Source organism: Penicillium cataractarum (genome assembly GCF_028827025.1).
Source record: "Penicillium cataractarum strain IBT 29864 chromosome Unknown utg000007l, whole genome shotgun sequence".
In the NCBI taxonomy this organism is placed as follows: domain Eukaryota; kingdom Fungi; phylum Ascomycota; class Eurotiomycetes; order Eurotiales; family Aspergillaceae; genus Penicillium; species Penicillium cataractarum.
Window position 1 is genome coordinate 2,624,348 of NW_026622743.1, and position 17,059 is coordinate 2,641,406.

At 47.2% G+C, this 17,059-nt stretch overlaps 1 protein-coding gene across 1 annotated transcript; it reads right to left on the reverse strand.

Moving 5' to 3' along the window:
* Window positions 1-15,524: 15,524 nt before the first annotated feature.
* On the reverse strand, window positions 15,525-16,868 carry N7496_008527 (metal-dependent hydrolase family protein; the record flags this gene model as incomplete). The annotated part of the gene is made up of 1 exon (XM_056701446.1): window positions 15,525-16,868. One exon carries the CDS (start codon window positions 16,866-16,868, stop codon window positions 15,525-15,527), a length of 1,344 nt encoding a protein of 447 aa, XP_056553509.1.
* Between the last annotated feature and the right edge of the window lie 191 nt (window positions 16,869-17,059).

The following is a 17,059-nucleotide window of genomic DNA, read 5'->3' on the forward strand; positions in this document are numbered from 1 at the left end:
CGTAGTTGAGCTCTGCTGGGATCATCTTGCGGGACCAGAAAGCGACAGGTCTGAGCTTGCCGTCCTTTCCTGGTTGCATGAGTTGTGCTCCGAGCGCGAAGTCTGATGCGTCGGTTTCGATGATGATCGGTGAGTCGTAGTTGAATGTCGCAACAATTGCCTGTCCGGCTGGTTTGTTGTACATTCCTTTGAGTGCGGTGAACGACTTTTCCGCCTCGTCGTCCCATTTGAACGGTATTCCCTTTTTGGTGAATCGGTAGAGTCCGGCCGCATACTTCGAGTACTGCGGTATCAATTTCCGATAGTAGTTGGCAAGTCCAAGAAAGCTCTGTACGTCTTTGACGCACGTTGGTGTTGGCCATTCGAGGATGCTTCTGACCTTGTCTTCTTCCATCCCTAATCCGTCGGGACTAATGGTGTATCCGAGAAAACTGGTGTTCCGGACGTGGAATTCACATTTCTTGAGCTTGAGCGTGACCTTTGCCTCCCTTAACCGTTGTAGCACCATCTTGTTGTGCTGGATGTGTTCTTCCTCGGTTTTCGAGAATACGAGGATGTCATCAAGGTACGCGATGACGAACTTGTCGAGGTATCCGTTCAAAACGTGAAAGATGAATCGTTGAAACGATGCTGGTGCGTTGGTGAGTCCGAATGGCATGACCTTGTATTCGAAGTGTCCGAATTTGGTCCTGAATGCCGTTTTCCATTCGTCCCCTTCCTTGATCCTAAGTCGGTTGTAGGCGTTGGTAATGTCGTATTTGCTGAAGTATTTCGCTCCCTGAATGATGTCTTGGATTTCGTTGATTAACGGTAGTGGATGCCGGTCCTTGAGGGTAATGTCGTTGAGTTGTCGGTAGTCAACGCACATTCTGAGTTCTCCTCCCTTCTTGGGTACAAACAGGATTGGGTATCCTGCTGACGATTTCGAGTGTTGAATGTTCCCCTTCTTGAGGTTGTCCTCAATATATTCCTTCAGTGTCGCTGACTCCTTCTGCGACAGTGGGTAAATCGGCATGAACTTTGGTTCTTGGCCGTCCTTGATCTTGATCTCATGGTCAAACGGACCATGCTCTGGTAGCTCACCGTCTGGTGGTGGCGTAAACACATCCTGGAATTCCATGTATTCCTCAGGAATCTTGTGCTCTTCCTCTGGTGATCCTGTTGCACAGAGGGTCGTTGCGTCGTCTTGGACGAGAACATATTCACTTAGTTCCTCGTCTGTCATGTCTGGTCGTTGTTCCGTGGTGGCGATGTCTCTGATGTCGCTTGTTCGTTTGTTGGGCCTGCCTCCTGGCCGAAAACTCCCCTTAAGTTCTCCTTCGTGAGGGTTCTCATGAGTTCCTGCTTCCCCCGAGCTAGGTCTCTTCAGCGTCATGGGTTCATTTCTCCCGGTCCACACCTGCGTAGTCTGTCGACACGAGCATCTGTCGAAGACGATATTTCCTACTCGCCAGTCGATGGCTGGGTTATGTTTCCTCAACCAAGGTACTCCAAGCACCACATCATATTCTCCGAGGTGTGTGACGTCGAAGTTGATGATCTCGAAGTGGTCTTCAATGACCATTGGCAGTGGTCCGCTTTCGTGCGTGATCCCTGGTCCTAGGCTTTCTCCGTTTAGACCGATGATTGGTGTTGGCCGTGGCTTCTCCACGCCTTGGATCTTGTACTTCTGTTTGTACAATGGGCTCATGAAGTTTCCTGCAGCTCCTGAATCGATCATCACTCTAGTTGGTCGAAGCATGATGTTGGCAGTAACTTTCACATGTGCTCCCCACGCAGTTGCTGCAAGGTGTTGTTCGTTGTTTATCCTCCGGTCTCCGTGCCAGAGTCCCGCGTATTCTGGGCTCCAATTAGGTTTCTTTTCCCATCGTAGCGGCTTGGGTTCCAGGCTTCTGTCGATCTTTCCTTGATAGTGTGTCATGCAGTCATTGTCGTAACATCCGGTCGTAGATCTTAGTCGGTGATCCGGGTGTCGAGCGTATCCTTGGCACGAACACTGAGTCTGCCAACATGGGCAAAACCCATCCTCAATTTCAGGTTTCAGTTTGTGTAGTTCGTATAGTTGGTTGGTGAGTTCGAGTGTTCGGTCGATCTTGTTGCCGATGTCTCCCTCATGATTCCTGAATAAGCCGTGGAGTTCATTCTGTATGCGGTTGATGTCTGCAATCACTTCCGCCTTCTGGGGTTTCTTCTGAGGCTGTACAGTAGTATCCGTTTCTGGGAGCTGGGGTGGAGTTTCTGGGATCTCCGGGGTTCCTGGTGTCTCGATTGGTGTCTTCAGGATCCCTACGCCCCACTCCTGGGAATCGTCGGATAGTTCCTGGGAGTCGGTGGTGTTCCAGGGACCGTACTGGGTCCACCCTTGACTCTCAATATTTTCCCAATCAATCTCGGGAAACTCCGTCGCGTGCTCTGCGCTGTTCAGGCCGCGGTATTCGTCGTTGCTTTCGAAGGTGTCCGTGGTTTTTCCCTTCGATCGTTGCCGTAGCTCATCGATTTGCTCTGGACTCAAAGTTGTCCATTTGGCCAATAGTTTGTCGACTTCGTCTTGGATTGGTTGTTTGACCTTGGGTCCTTTCCTAACCAGTGGCTTCTCGGTAGCCCACTTGGTGACCTGGTCCTTCAGGTGCTCATACTCATCTGGAGTAGCCTTGGTAATGGCTTCCTTCAGGCGCTCCGCTCCGTCGTGAGTGGCCCTGAGTTGTTGGGGTCGTACCTCGTCTTGAGTTGCCCGTAGCTGTTGTGGTTTTGCGTTGTTGCGTCCGTTACGCTCACGCGCCCATGGCTTTGCGTTGTTGCGCCGATTGTGGCACTCACGCGCCCGATGTCCTGCTTTTCCACATTCAAAGCATAAGTTGTTATCTTTTCGTCGTTTTTCTTCTTCGGTTGGGAGCCTCGCTGCGTCGAGCTCCATTGGTCGTGGTCCATAGGGATCGCTGTCCCTACTAGGTCTGTTTGGTCGTTTGTCGTAGCGATGGTGTGATGGCCGGCCAGTGCCTCGGCGCCATCCTTCAATTTCTCTTTTCTCCATTTGTCGGTCATACAGACGGTTGTCAATCCGTACCGCTGTGTCGATGAGTTTTTCCATGGTATCGGGTCGGTCGATTCGTGCGAGTTCATCTTTGATGTGCGGCTTGAGTCCGTGGTCGTAGTACGGGATCAAAGCGTAGTCTTCCCATTGCAATATCGCTGCAAGTTGCATGAATTCGGCCGTGTAGGTTGATGCTGATCCGGTCTGTCGGATGCGCTTCAGCTTTCGCTCAGCTGTTTTCTTGGCGTCAATGTCACCGAAAGTTCGTTCCAGGTGTTGTCTGAACGTGGTGTAGCTAGTGAAGATAGCTTGAGTGGTGGTAGACCATTCGGTGTTGACTTTTTCGTAGTACTCCCTGATGTAGGGTTCAAGCCAATCCCACGCCTGTCCTCTGAGGTAGGCTGACACGAAGATGACTTTACTTCCTTCGGTAATGAGGCGTCCCTTGTTGACGTCGATATGGATGTCCATCTGAGTAAGGAACCCTCGTAGCTTGCTTCGTGTACCGTCAAAGGTCTCAGCCTTTGGAAGCTTCGGTGCTCCGATAGCAGTCGCTGGTGCAGAAGCGACGACCTGTGCATGGAGTTGCTCCATGTGGTCCTTCACGCTTGCTGCATGTTCATTGTAGTTGCCTCCCAGGGTGTTCAGGTTGCTTTCAAGTCTTTTGATGGTTTCCTGAAGTGCCTGGATCTTTCTCTCCTGCTCGTCCTCCCAGTCGTCCTCTCGCGCCGCTGGAGGGCGAGGAGTCTTTCCTCGTGGGATGCTGTCGTTGCCTGCCATGATGACTTTGCTTCACGGTTCAAAGACAGGGCGATCAATGTGTTACGCGTTGCCGACCGGTCACTGTGAGTTAGAATGTTCACGGGTTATGCTTGCCTAATTCCAACTGCGGATTCCAAGAGTATCTCTCAATCGTACCGTTGCCTCGCGAGGCCTTACTGCGGGATGGATCCTGTTGAGTATCTTGCAGAACGTGCCAGAAGTGCGCGCCAAGTAAGTCAATCACTAAGTGTTACCACTGAGTGAATCCCCTACTTGTAGGTTGGGTTGTCTTGAAGGTGAACTGTGAAGTGCAAAGTACTAAAGGTAGTAACCGAGTAACAATGTAGGAAAGGTGCTGTCCTAGTAACTTGAATGATTGATCGCGAAGAACTAAATACATGATGCGAAATGAGTGTCCTTATATATCTAGCCCTTCCTACTCCCGACCTACTCCCTGGGAGTAGATCTGGAGTCACCGTATACCCCATCGCCTACTCCTTGGAGTCACGCTGGGAGTATATCCTTGGCGTCACGTGTGGTTTTACCGGGTCCTTGCACTTGTGGTGTAATCTGGGTGTTGGTAAAATGGTGGCCGTTTCCTGCGTCGCGCTAACCGTCTCATGGAGTAAGCGGGTATTGGTTGTGACGGTTAGCCGTAGGCCGTTTCTGGCTTCCGCCCAGAGTGTCTGCCTTGGGGCCCTGCCGGGGCTCGCCCAAGTATACCGAAACGCACGTGACAACGCTAATCCTTAGCGTCCGTGGGATGATTGGCCCTCCGTTGTCCTCAAATAACTGCGGCCCCCGCGCCTCTTGAGGTCCGTAACACTATTGTCCTAGTGAATATATTAGTATAATTCGACAAAGGGGCTTCTGGAGTAGCTCTTTTAGCTATACTAGCTTGCTCATAGATTAAACGAAGCGAGTATCGTGATGTTCTCTTTGTAATATTCGAATAGAGAAAGTGTGAGCAAAAGTTTAGCGTTTTAATTTGATCTTCTGTAAGATTAGACGTAAGGATATAGTGCTGAGCTTCTAATGTATTATTAATTCGTTCAAAAATAAAGAGTATATTACCTGTTGATCCCCCTATATACTTTTTTAAAAAAGCATGAGAGCCTTCTACTTATGAGGTTGCCTAATTACCTAGTGTCATGATATCCGCGATGAGGCTATTCGCATGTTGATATTGGTGCCTCAGGCGCCGGGGGCCGAGCGTTCTGCCAAGGCGGTGACCTTCCGGCGGTTGACCGATAAGGCCTCGACGGAGATACGTGAGAGCCACGCTGCATACAGATCCTAGTTACGGTGTGTGGGATGAGTTGGCTATGCGGCAGTCTTTCGGTGGCGTATCCCCCTTGCTTCGTGTTTGTTCCTGTTTGCACTAAAGATACTGCATTTAAATTGGTGCTTGAGGAGTAGGGTTTCAGAACTCCTCAAGAAACAGTCTTGCCACGAATTTCACTAGGTGCTTCCAACCTTACCTGATCAACAGGTTTTCTACCCTGCAAGTAGTTATCTTAACACCTAGATAAAGGTATTACCCTATCCACGCCCTAATAAACATCTCTTTATAAGTTAGCTAGGTTTGTTTTATATATCGAAGAGTAGCTGGTGTTTGACTAAATCTAGTCTCAAACTTAGCTAGTCGATCTATATATTCAACTTCGGTAGATGAATTAATAAGCGATTTCCAAGATTGTAAAAACGCTTCAAACTCATTATTTGAAGAGAAATATTGCTTTGTCTTTGCAAGTACATTCTTATTAATATGCTAAACGTATAGTAAATGTGGACTTTTTGGATAGATAGATTTAATTACGTCTAATAAAGTAAGATCTCTGTTAGTATAAAGGACTGGCGAAAAGGGTAAAGGATTAAGCTATGAAAAAAAGGTCTGTAGAGTCTATTTATAGCTTTCTTCCTGCTTATTTTGCATAAAGCAGAAAGTAATGCTATAAGTTGAATTCGATGGCGAAAGACCGATAATATAAAGAAGTGGCATCTTATAACGATTTGTTTTATAAGTATAATCTAATAGAAATACCCTATTATATTGATTAGTGTCGGACTCTAGGCGGTGACCATAAAGTCGTGGTTATACACACGAGAAGATAGTGTGCATAAGGGTAAATACTCAATGTAGTGTCTGAATACACGGTTATGAGTCTATCGGTCGTACGTACTTCTAAGAAGAAGAAGTACCACGATTGTGGAAGAGTACCACCGATCAAGAAGAGAGATCACAAAGGATGATAAACTTGATTTAATTTAACTAGGTAACATAGCAGTATTTATATCACAAGAAACATAGCAAAAGGTCACATGATAAATCAACAGAATCAGAGTGTTGAGAGTCTCTTGCTTAGGTAGGCAATCATATGCGAGATCGTTGAGGATCAATCTGTTAGATCTTTATAGAAGAAGATCTATATATAGAGAGGGGTTATATGAGTGGGTCCTTCGTCATGTGACCCCACAACATCCACATGTTAACAATTAGTATATCGAATTGATTCAGGATGTCACGGGCTGTTGCCCGATATTGGTCACGTGTATCACGGAACCTTGGCATGTTGACATGGAGAACACGCGGGACGAACCTTTCTTCCCTAAGCTTTTTGTAAACAGCATGTTGGCCTAGTTAGATTGAATTAAGTCTTACTTCAGCCCCTCACATACAAAAAGCTTCCTTCTACACCTAGAAGTACCACTGGTTATTAGAAAGCCCTAGGAAGACGACCTAGGCGCTCATTGGAAACACCCCTGAATCCCCGGCGATTCAGTGACGGCCACACAACGGAACGGAACCCTCGCGTATAAGGCCTTAGTGCTCGAGACGTATTGGAAAGCCCTAGAAGATCTCAATTCCTAGGCACATTGGAACATTGGAACGGAATATAAGCGAATAGCAACCGAAACGGTACCGGTCGCTACCCATAGGACCCTCGACGCGAAGCCGATTGAGAAACGAAGAACGCACGAATAAACCGCTACACACGGCAGAGAATGGCAAGAAATAGCGAATCGTCTAGTCCCCCTAGTTAGGCTCAGACATTAATGCAGCAAATCGCCCAGAGCCACGCCGTATACGAGAGTGCTACCACAGCACAGAACGAACGGAACACCGCGCAAGACGAACGGATCGAAAAACTTAAGGCATTACTCCAGAACATATCAATCCCTAGCAAAACACCGCCGAATCCCTCTCGAATCGAAACCGAGGTCACGCAGGATAGAACAGGGATAGCTATACAACGCCCTCGGCCACGACTACCGGACCCAGCGATGTTTGCAGGGAGCTCTTCGGAGTGGCCATCCTGGCGAACAGTGATGGAAAACAAGCTAGCAGTAGACGGCGAAGCTATCGGGAGCCCACAAGATCAATTCGCGTACGTCTTCTCTCGGCTAGAAAAGCTAGCCCTAAAGAACACCAATTCGTTCGTGAAAACACAGCGAAACGACCGCGAACCACGACAGCTTCTTGACTACCTCGAAAACATCTATAGCGACCCGAACATCAAAGCAAGAGCAGCAAGACGGCTTCACCTAATACGACAACACGAAGACCAGTCCTTCGCGAGGTTCCTACCTCAGTTAGAAAGGGAATTCGCTGACGCAGGCGCTTTTGAATGGCCTGACGAGCCTAAGCGGCAAGTTTTGCTAGCTTCGCTTAACCGAAAAATGACCGAAACGCTACGGTATCGCGGCGTCCCTAGCACCTTTTCGGAGTTAATCACACGACTCCACGAGATTAGTGCAGACAACGACACCCTAGATATTAATCGTACTCGGAATACACGCTCTAAGAGAACGACTGACGAGATGGACTAGACCCCTACTGTCTCTGTAAACCGTACCGAACCGCGTACGAAACCCCAACGATTCGAGAAGGAACACCCTAAGCAAGCGAAATGGGTCAGCCAGGACGAACTGGATAAGCGACGGGCCGAAGGGAAATACTTACGATGCGGGAGATCCGGACACCTTATCGCGAGGTACGCACTCCTACCGGCGCAACCGCCGAATAGTACACGTACCGCTACCAGTTCGAGCAAGAAAAGACGTGAGCGTACGGTCAATGTGAAGAAGGCAAGGCCTACAAGTGATAGCGAGTCAGTCACGACGGCTTCCGACAACGAAGATGTGACTACTAAGGACGATTCGGGAAAAGAATAGCTCCTGTTCTAAGCCGCGAGCAGGAGCGGAAGGGGGTCGAGAAGCTACTTAAACGTGAGACATTACCGTTTATAGTCGATGCTAGAGTGAATGGAATCCAATTTACACAAGCTCTCGTCGATAGCGGCTACCGCTGCTATGCAACGGTAAACGAGTCTTTAGTCCAGTCGCTCGACCTTCCGCGCATTAAGATACAGCCACGAGTCCTTGACGGAGTGGTACCGAACCAGTGCCGAATCACCCACATTACCCATTTCGACCTCGATGTCCACGGCCAGCAACAAGGCCGCGTATTTGCCTATATTATCGGACCACAAAGCGATAGTATGATACTTGGGGACCCATGGCTACACGACGTGAACGGACGATATTCGGCAAGGAAAGGATACCTAGACATCTTCACAAGGTCTGGGGAGCGGACAAGATGTTGGAACCGCGCGGATCGCACTATCGGGCCTGATGGAGTAAAGAGACTACGCGTCGTGCAGGTTAAGGCATCATCTATACAGCAACTCGTACGTAGCGTACCGGATACGGATCGTTTGCGAATCGGCAGGGTTTCGCTAGACGATATTGAGAGAGCATTACGACCCAAGAAGCACATCGACCCAAAGGATAAGCTACCGAAACACTACTGGCGATGGCTAGCCGCCTTCAGCCAACAGTTAGCCGACCAGCTACCTCCGCACCGGCCAGGAATCGATCATAAGATCCCTCTGAAACGCGACCGAAACGGTTTCGAAGAGCCACCACCATATGGTCCTCTCTACGGCATGAACAAAGAGGAACTTCTTTACCTACGGAAAACGTTGACAGACCTACTCGGGAAGAACTTTATACGGGTGAGCCAATCACCTGCAGCAGCACCAATCTTGTTAGTTAGAAAGCCAGGTGGTAGCGTACGATTTTGCGTTGACTACCGAGGGTTAAACGAACAAACGGTGAAGGATCGCTACCCTCTACCGTTGATTCGCGAGACGCTGCGGAATATGGGGCACGCCCGCTGGTTCACGAAACTCGATATCATCGCAGCTTTCCATAAGATCCGCATTCACCCCGGAGAAGAATGGAAGACAGCATTCCGGACGCGATATGGGCTCTACGAGTGGAACGTTACCCCGTTCGGATTAACAGGCGCGCCGGCGACGTTCCAGAGGTACATTAACCAGACTCTGCGAGAGTACTTAGATGATTTCGTGTCGGCATACGTTGACGATATAATCATCTACACCAACGGAACGCTAGCGGATCACCGCCGAAAGGTTGGCGATGTGCTACAGAAACTAATGGACGCGGGTCTACAATGCGATATTGCGAAATCGGAGTTCGAGCAGGGCTCAGTGAAGTATCTTGGCTTTATCGTCGAAGCTGGAAAGGGGATCCGCGTTGACCCAAAGAAGGTAGAGGCTATCAGAGCATGGGAGAGGCCGAAGTCTATACGAGACGTGCGAAGCTTCATTGGATTTGCGAACTTCTACCGACCGTTTATACCACGATTCGCCGACCTTTCGGCACCGTTAACACGGCTAATGAAGAAAGACGCTATTTTCAAATGGGACGATGACTGCCAGCAGGCCTTCACGGAACTGAAAGAGCTCTTTATAAACGCACCAATCTTAGCACACTTCGAAGAGGATCGCCAAACAGTCGTGGAAACCGACGCTTCTGGATGGGCAACTGGGGCGGTTCTATCGCAACGTGGCCCCGACGGACAACTACGGCCATGCGCCTACCTATCCCAGAAGCTATCTCCAGCAGAGTCAAACTACGAGATTCATGATAAGGAGCTTCTAGCGATTATACGCGCCTTGCGCGAATGGAGACCTGAGCTGAAAATGGTGCCTAGATTCACCATCGTAACAGACCATAAGAACCTTCGATACTTCGGCAAAGCACAACACCTGAACGAACGGCAAATGCGTTGGGCAGATCTCCTAACAGAGTTCGATTTCGACCTTCGTTATCGCCCTGGCAAGCTTGCAGTAAGGCCGGACGCATTATCACGACGGAGCCAGGATATGCCTAAGAGTATCACTGACGAAAGGCTATCGAATCGCTTCCGAATCCTACTCAAAAGGGTCAAGATCAAAACAGGACGGCTAGACCCTCAACCAGCCGACGACCAACCTAGTGAGGGGATTGACTTTGAAAGAGATATCCCTCTCTTTGAAGAACCAGAACTACAGACGGAATGGAAAAGAGCAAGGGCGTCCGACTCGATCTACCAACGAATCTCCTACGCTTTGCTAAAGGGAGAGCGCCGAATTGCTGCCGAAACGAACATTAAAACAAGCCTATCTGAGTGCCATCTAGACGATCGGGGACTGCTCCATTTCAGACAACGGATCTGGATCCCTGATAACGAAGTCCTACGCACGGGAATTATACAGAAGATCCACGATTCACACGTCACAGCGCACCCAGGACGAGACGCTACCTATTCGATACTATCTCGACGGTTTTTCTGGCCAGGGGCAGCGAAGGACGTACGACGTTTCCTTCGTAACTGTACAATCTGTGGACGGAGCTCAGTATGGCGAGACACAAGACATGGGTTATTAAAACCACTACCAATTCCCCAGCGAATCTGGGCCGAAATATCAGTGGACTTCATTACCGGGCTACCACCCTCAGGATCCACGGGAGCAACAAACTGTATGGTGATAACAGATCGGTTGACAAAGGGCGTGATTCTAGTCGGAATGAGGAATACAACAGCAGAGGATGTAGCAGAGGTGTTCCTCACACACTTCTATATGCATCATGGGGTACCACTAGCGATTGTGAGCGACCGCGGCCCCCAATTCGTGAGTTCTTTCTGGGGAAGGGTATGCGAAAGGCTATCGATTCAACGCCGATTATCCACTGCTTTCCACCCCCAGACCGACGGTGCAACAGAACGTGCCAATCAGGAGATCGAACGAATTCTACGTGTGTTCACGACGTACGCACAGGATAACTGGAAAGATCTACTACCAATAGTCGCAGTGGCAATTAATAATCGTGATGCCGCTTCAACAGGAATCTCGCCATTCTTCTTCACCCACGGCTACCACATTGACCCGATTGGTATCGACGAAGCAGGGCAGCTACAGGACGCCCTGACCCAACCACGAAAGACAGGCGAAACCTTCGTGAATCGCCTACGAGAAGCCACCGATTGGGCCCAGGCCGCTATTGCTTCTGCACAGGCCCTTCAAGAAGAGCAAACGAACCGACGTCGACAGGCTGCGCCTATCTATAAGAAGGATGACTGGGTTTGGCTAAACCTTCGGAATGTACGCACGCAGCGACCGTCAAAGAAGTTAGATTGGCTACATGCTCGATACCGAGTAGTAGACGTTCCGTCACCGTTTACAGTCCGACTCGATGTGCCTACTGGTATACACCCAGTGTTCCACATCGAGTTAGTCCGCCCAGCGGCAACGGACCCGTTCCCATCCCAAGTAGTGGACGATTCGCAGCCACCACCGCTGCTAGTCGACGGGGAGGAGGAATACGACGTTGAGCGAATCCTAGCTATACGACGGAGGAAGATTGGGCGAGGATATCGTGACGAAGCGCTAGTGAAATGGAGAGGATGGGCGGAACAGACGTGGGAAAGACTAGACTCGGTCCAAAACTGCAGCGCGTTGGATGCCTTTGAGGAGCAATACGGCCCCGTTTCGGATGTGATTCGCCAACAAATCGACACCGGAACCCATGTCGTCGTACCCCTAACGAAGTTAAGGCTAGGAGGGGGGTATTGTCACGGGCTGTTGCCCGATATTGGTCACGTGTATCACGGAACCTTGGCATGTTGACATGGAGAACACGCGGGACGAACCTTTCTTCCCTAAGCTTTTTGTAAACAGCATGTTGGCCTAGTTAGATTGAATTAAGTCTTACTTCAGCCCCTCACACAGGATGGGCAAACATAAAGAAAAGGATATAGCCTTTAGTATCCTACTTAAAAGTATATCTCTAATTACTATTTTGAAGCGATTCTCTTAGGAATTCAAGCGGTGAATAATTCCCTAGTTTCTTCCGTCTTGATTCATCTCGGATATTATAGCAATCCTTAGGTCTAATTCGAATATTAGGCTGTTACTTTCGTATAAGGCCAATAATATGACGTGGTGTTGATCCAGTATTAGAAAGCTACTGAATAGTTTGAATTTGATCCTGAGTGAACTGTCGACGGCGTGCTATTGGATGTGCTATCATATTATCATCAGCTTCATGATTATGAGAAGGGTTTCTAACCTGAATTTCCCATTGGTTAGAAGTAGTAAGCTTCTTTATATATAGACGAAAGGGGTAATCTATACGCTTCGTACTAGTTTTCCTGCGTTTAGCCCCCTCTGGGGCATTAACACGATCATGATAAATACCTCCTCTATCGCAACCAAGAGTGATATTTCTATCTCTACTGGATGAGATAGTAGTAATAGCGTAACCATGAGCAAGGGCATGCTGTTGGATAGAAGTAAGCAATTGCTCTCTGGTCTCAAAGACTTGTTCCATTGGTGGCTCCATGATCAGATAGAGAATCAGATGAGGAATTAGATGAGCAAAGAGATCAATAGAAAGAGAGAAAGCTCTTATAGCAGTAGTTAATAGAATGTAGTTGCTATAGTGGTAAGTAATGCAGTTGCTGTGGTAATGTATGGTAATGATTCTTGGCAAAATTGATTATGTGATGCGGATATTACATAATTGCTGTGCGGCTAGCGGGAATTGTTACACACACAGCAGCTTTTGCTAGCCGCACAGCAATTATGTAATATCCCGCATCACATAATCAATTTCGCCAAGAATCCTTACCATACATTACCGCAGCAACTGCATTACTTACCACTATAGCAACTGCATTCTATCAACTACTACTATAAGAGGCTCTCTTTCTTCTAATCAATCTTCATTCAATTGATCATTTCATATTATTTACATAGCCTATTATACCCTGCAGGAACGTATTGTATGGCCAATTTCTCCACAATTTGAGCACTTTGATGGCGCTTTCTTCTTGATAACCCGTTGGTCTGATGTTTTGTTGATTTGATATGATGTATCTTTGGTTGATTTCCTTGGTGGCAGCGGTGGTAATAGAGGATTAAGTATTGGCAGATACTCTGATTGCTCATTGCCAAGGCCAAGCCTCCAAAATTGATGTATATCGCTTAGTGGAATCGGCTGATACGTTGACAATAAGCTAGCGATTCGGTGGGCACATGGAAGGCCCATTGTCCTAGAGAATATATTAGTACAATTAGATAAAGGGGCTTCGGGAGTAGCTCTTTTAGCTATAGAAGCTTGCTTATAGATCTGGCGAAGCGAGTATTGTGATGCTCTCTTTGTAATATTCGAATAGAGAAAGTGTGAGCAAAAATTTAGCGTTTTAATCCGATCTTCTGCAAGATCGGACGAAAGGGTATAGTGCTGAGCTTCTAATGCGATATTAATTCGTTCAAAAACAAAGAGGATATCACCTGTTGATGACCCTATATACTTTTTTAAAATAGCATGAGAGCCTTCTACTCGTGAGGTTGCCCAATTACCAAGATGAAGATATTGGCCTATCCACGCCCTAACGAACATTTCTTTATAAGTTAGCCAGGTCTGTTTTATATATCAAAGAGCAGCAGGAGCAATTTGACTAAATCTAGTCTCAAACTTAGCGAGTTGATCTTCGTATTCAACTAGAGTAGATGAATTAATAAGCGATTTCCAAGACTGTATAAAAGCTTCAAATTCCTCATTCGAAGAGAAATATTGCTTTGTCTTTGCAAGCACATTCTTATTAATATGCCAAACGCATAATAAATGTGGGCTTCTTGGATAGATAGATTTAATTGCACCTACTAAAGCAAGATCTCTGTCAGTACAAAGAACTGGAGAAAAGGATAAGGGGTCTAGCCATGAGAAAAAAGTATATAAAGTCCACTTATAGCTTTCCTCCTGCTCATTTTGCATGAAGCAGAAAGCAATACTATAAGATGAATTCGATGGTGTAAGGCCGATAATATGTAAAAGGGGCATCTTATATCGATTCGTTTTATAAGTGCAGTCTAATAAAAAGACCCTATTATATTGATTAGCATACTTAATTGATGTAGGGTGAGCGAACATAAAGAATTGAACATGACCTTCAATATCTTGTTTGAATGCATATCTCCAATTATTATTTTGAAGGGTTTCCCTTAGAAATTCAAGCGGTGTAGAATTACCAAGTTTCTTTTGCCTTGATGCTATTCGAATATTATAGATATCTCTTGGCTTAATCAAGATTTTAGGATCTTTTCGCATTATACTTAGTATATATTGTGGCTTTGACCCGATATCAGTAAGATCCTGAATAGTTTGGTTTTGATCTTCGGTAAACTGCCGACGTCGTGCTATAGAGTGACCAATCATATTATCATCAGCCTCATGGTTATGAATAGGATTTCTAACCTGGATTTCCCACTGATCGCTTCTAAGCTTCTTCGCATAGAGACGAAAAGGGCAGCCAATTCGTTTTGTACTAGTTTTCCGGCGCTTCGCCCCATCTGGGGCATTGACCTGATCGTGATAGTAACCACCTCTATCACATCCAAGAGTGATGTTTCTATCTCTACTTGATGAGACAGTAGTTATCGCATATCCATGAGCAAGAGCATGCTGTTGGATAGAAGCAAGGAGCTTCTCTTTACTCTCAAAGACTTGCTCAGCTGGTGGGTTCATGATTGAATGAAGAAAGATCAATTGAATGAAGAATGATCAATTGAATGAAGATTGATTAGAAGAAAGAGAGCCTCTTATAGTAGTAGTTGATAGAATGCAGTTGCTATAGTGGTAAGTAATGCAGTTGCTGCGGTAATGTATGGTAAGGATTCTTGGCGAAATTGATTATGTGATGCGGGATATTACATAATTGCTGTGCGGCTAGCAAAAGCTGCTGTGTGTGTAACAATTCCCGCGGCTAGCAAAAAGCTGCTGTGTCCGTAGCAATTCCCCTACTTCTAGGTAGTTAACTTAACTACCGTGATGGAGTCATGTGCTTACTGTATCTCCATTCTAACGAATGTCTGTACCGTTCCACCACAGAGACTGAGCCGTTTCTCTTCCCTTCCTCAAGATTATTGTAAAAATCATGTTGATTTAGTACAATTAAATTAATTCTGCCTCATTAATTTTACATGACATCTACAAGCTAATTAAAACTACATAGCTAAAGCACTAGAGGAGAAAGCATGCTTGCAAGACGGAATCGCAAAAATTAATAGAAGAGCTGGAGGAGCGACGCCCTAAAAGACCTCGCTTTTAGGGCTATCCGCCTCCACCTCGCAAACATGAGTATCGATTGTCAAATAGCATTTCTTACCCGTTCCCAAATGGCATGCCTTCGTTGAGGAATATCCCGAGCAATATCATTGTTCGAGTTTGAGCGATAAGTCGACTAAAAGCAGTAGAACTAGCCCAGTTGGTTTCTGCTTTTCTACACCAAGTTCTCCGCTCAAATCGCGACAAACAATTTTTCACAAGGAAAGGTCTATATTTGTACTTTCTATTGACTTTATTTTGCCTCATCCAATTATTCAATCCTCGGCTGGGGGCTTGCTTCGACCTCCAATTCAGTCCAACGTGAAGTCACCACACGGCCTTCCTTGATAACTGCCAGCAAATGGTCATCAGGCCGATCAAAGACGGTGATATCCTCCAAAGGGTTTTTGTTCAATATGAGCAAGTCAGCGGCAAACCCAGGCGCAACCTGACCGAGGAAGCTACTCTGCCCCAGCATCCTGGCAGGAGTGGTAGTAGCGCTTCGAAGAATTTGCAACGATGACTGCACAGTGCTCCGAATGGTAAACTCTTTACTCTGGGCGTAATGCAAGGGCCCTAATAGGTCCGTTCCAAAGCAAATATCCACTTCAATCTTACTGGCGAGCTCCAGCGCATGTAAGCCTTTATCCAAGACTTCGCGGTTCTTCTTCGCAGAGACTGGGGGAAGGAACCCGCTAAAGTCTGAAGCAGCCATAGTCGCATAAGTTACCAAGGTAGGAGTAAGAAAAACACCGTAGTCCTTCATCATCATTGCCGTTTTTTCATCGAGGAGATTGCCATGCTCAATGCCCTTGACTCCTTGCCTAATGGCCTGCTGGATTGCTTGCGGTGTATACGCATGACTGGTAACGTATGTCCCTGCATTGTTGGCCACGGTGACAATCGCTTTTATTTCCTCGTCAGAGAACTGAAGGTGCTGTACCTGGTCAGTTGGACTAGCAACGCCACCACCTCCCATGATTTTGATAAAGTCGGAGCCTTGTCTCAGTTCCTCACGGGCATACTTTAGACATTGATCTACCCCATCCACGATGCGCCCAATGCCATTCACATGACCCGCACAGCATTCGTTCGGATCGTGTTGCTGTCGACGGTCTCCGTGGCCGCCTGTTTGAGAGAGGGCATGTCCAGCAATGAATAGCCTCGGGCCGGGGATGACACCGTCCTGGATTGATTCTTTCAGTGCAATAGACGCCCCTCCGCAGTCTCGCACAGTTGTGAACCCACGGTCCAGCATGGACTTGCAAACGCTCGGTTGTCGGAGAATACTCTGATTGCTGCTCATTTCCTTCATGTCTCGAAGATTCAATGACCCAGGGACTGCAGAGATGTGGACATGGCTGTCGATTAAGCCCGGGCTGATGTATTTGCCCTTCATATTGATCCGCACAGCATAGCAGTCAACACTGTTAACCTCTCCCCCAGTTGTATCAATTGACGATACAACGCCATTGGAAAGTTTAATGGTGGTGTTTTCGATGACTGTTCCGGAGACAGGGTCAATGAGGTTGGCAGATGTAAAGATGTACGCCCTCTGGGGACCTAGAAGCCATGGCTTCACAATATGTTCAAGGTCAAACTGAGCAAGTGGCATGTTGGAGAATCGTGACGAGAAAAGAAATCTTAGGAAAGAAAATCTTCAATTAGGCACAGAATGGAACCCGAAGTGCTGAGAGGGGGAGCAGCTACTTAAGCAAGAGACAGCTTACCTAACCTAAATAGCTAAAAGCATTATTGTTGCTGTGCCAAGAATCATTTGAGCAAAAGGTGTAGCTGCGGGAACTG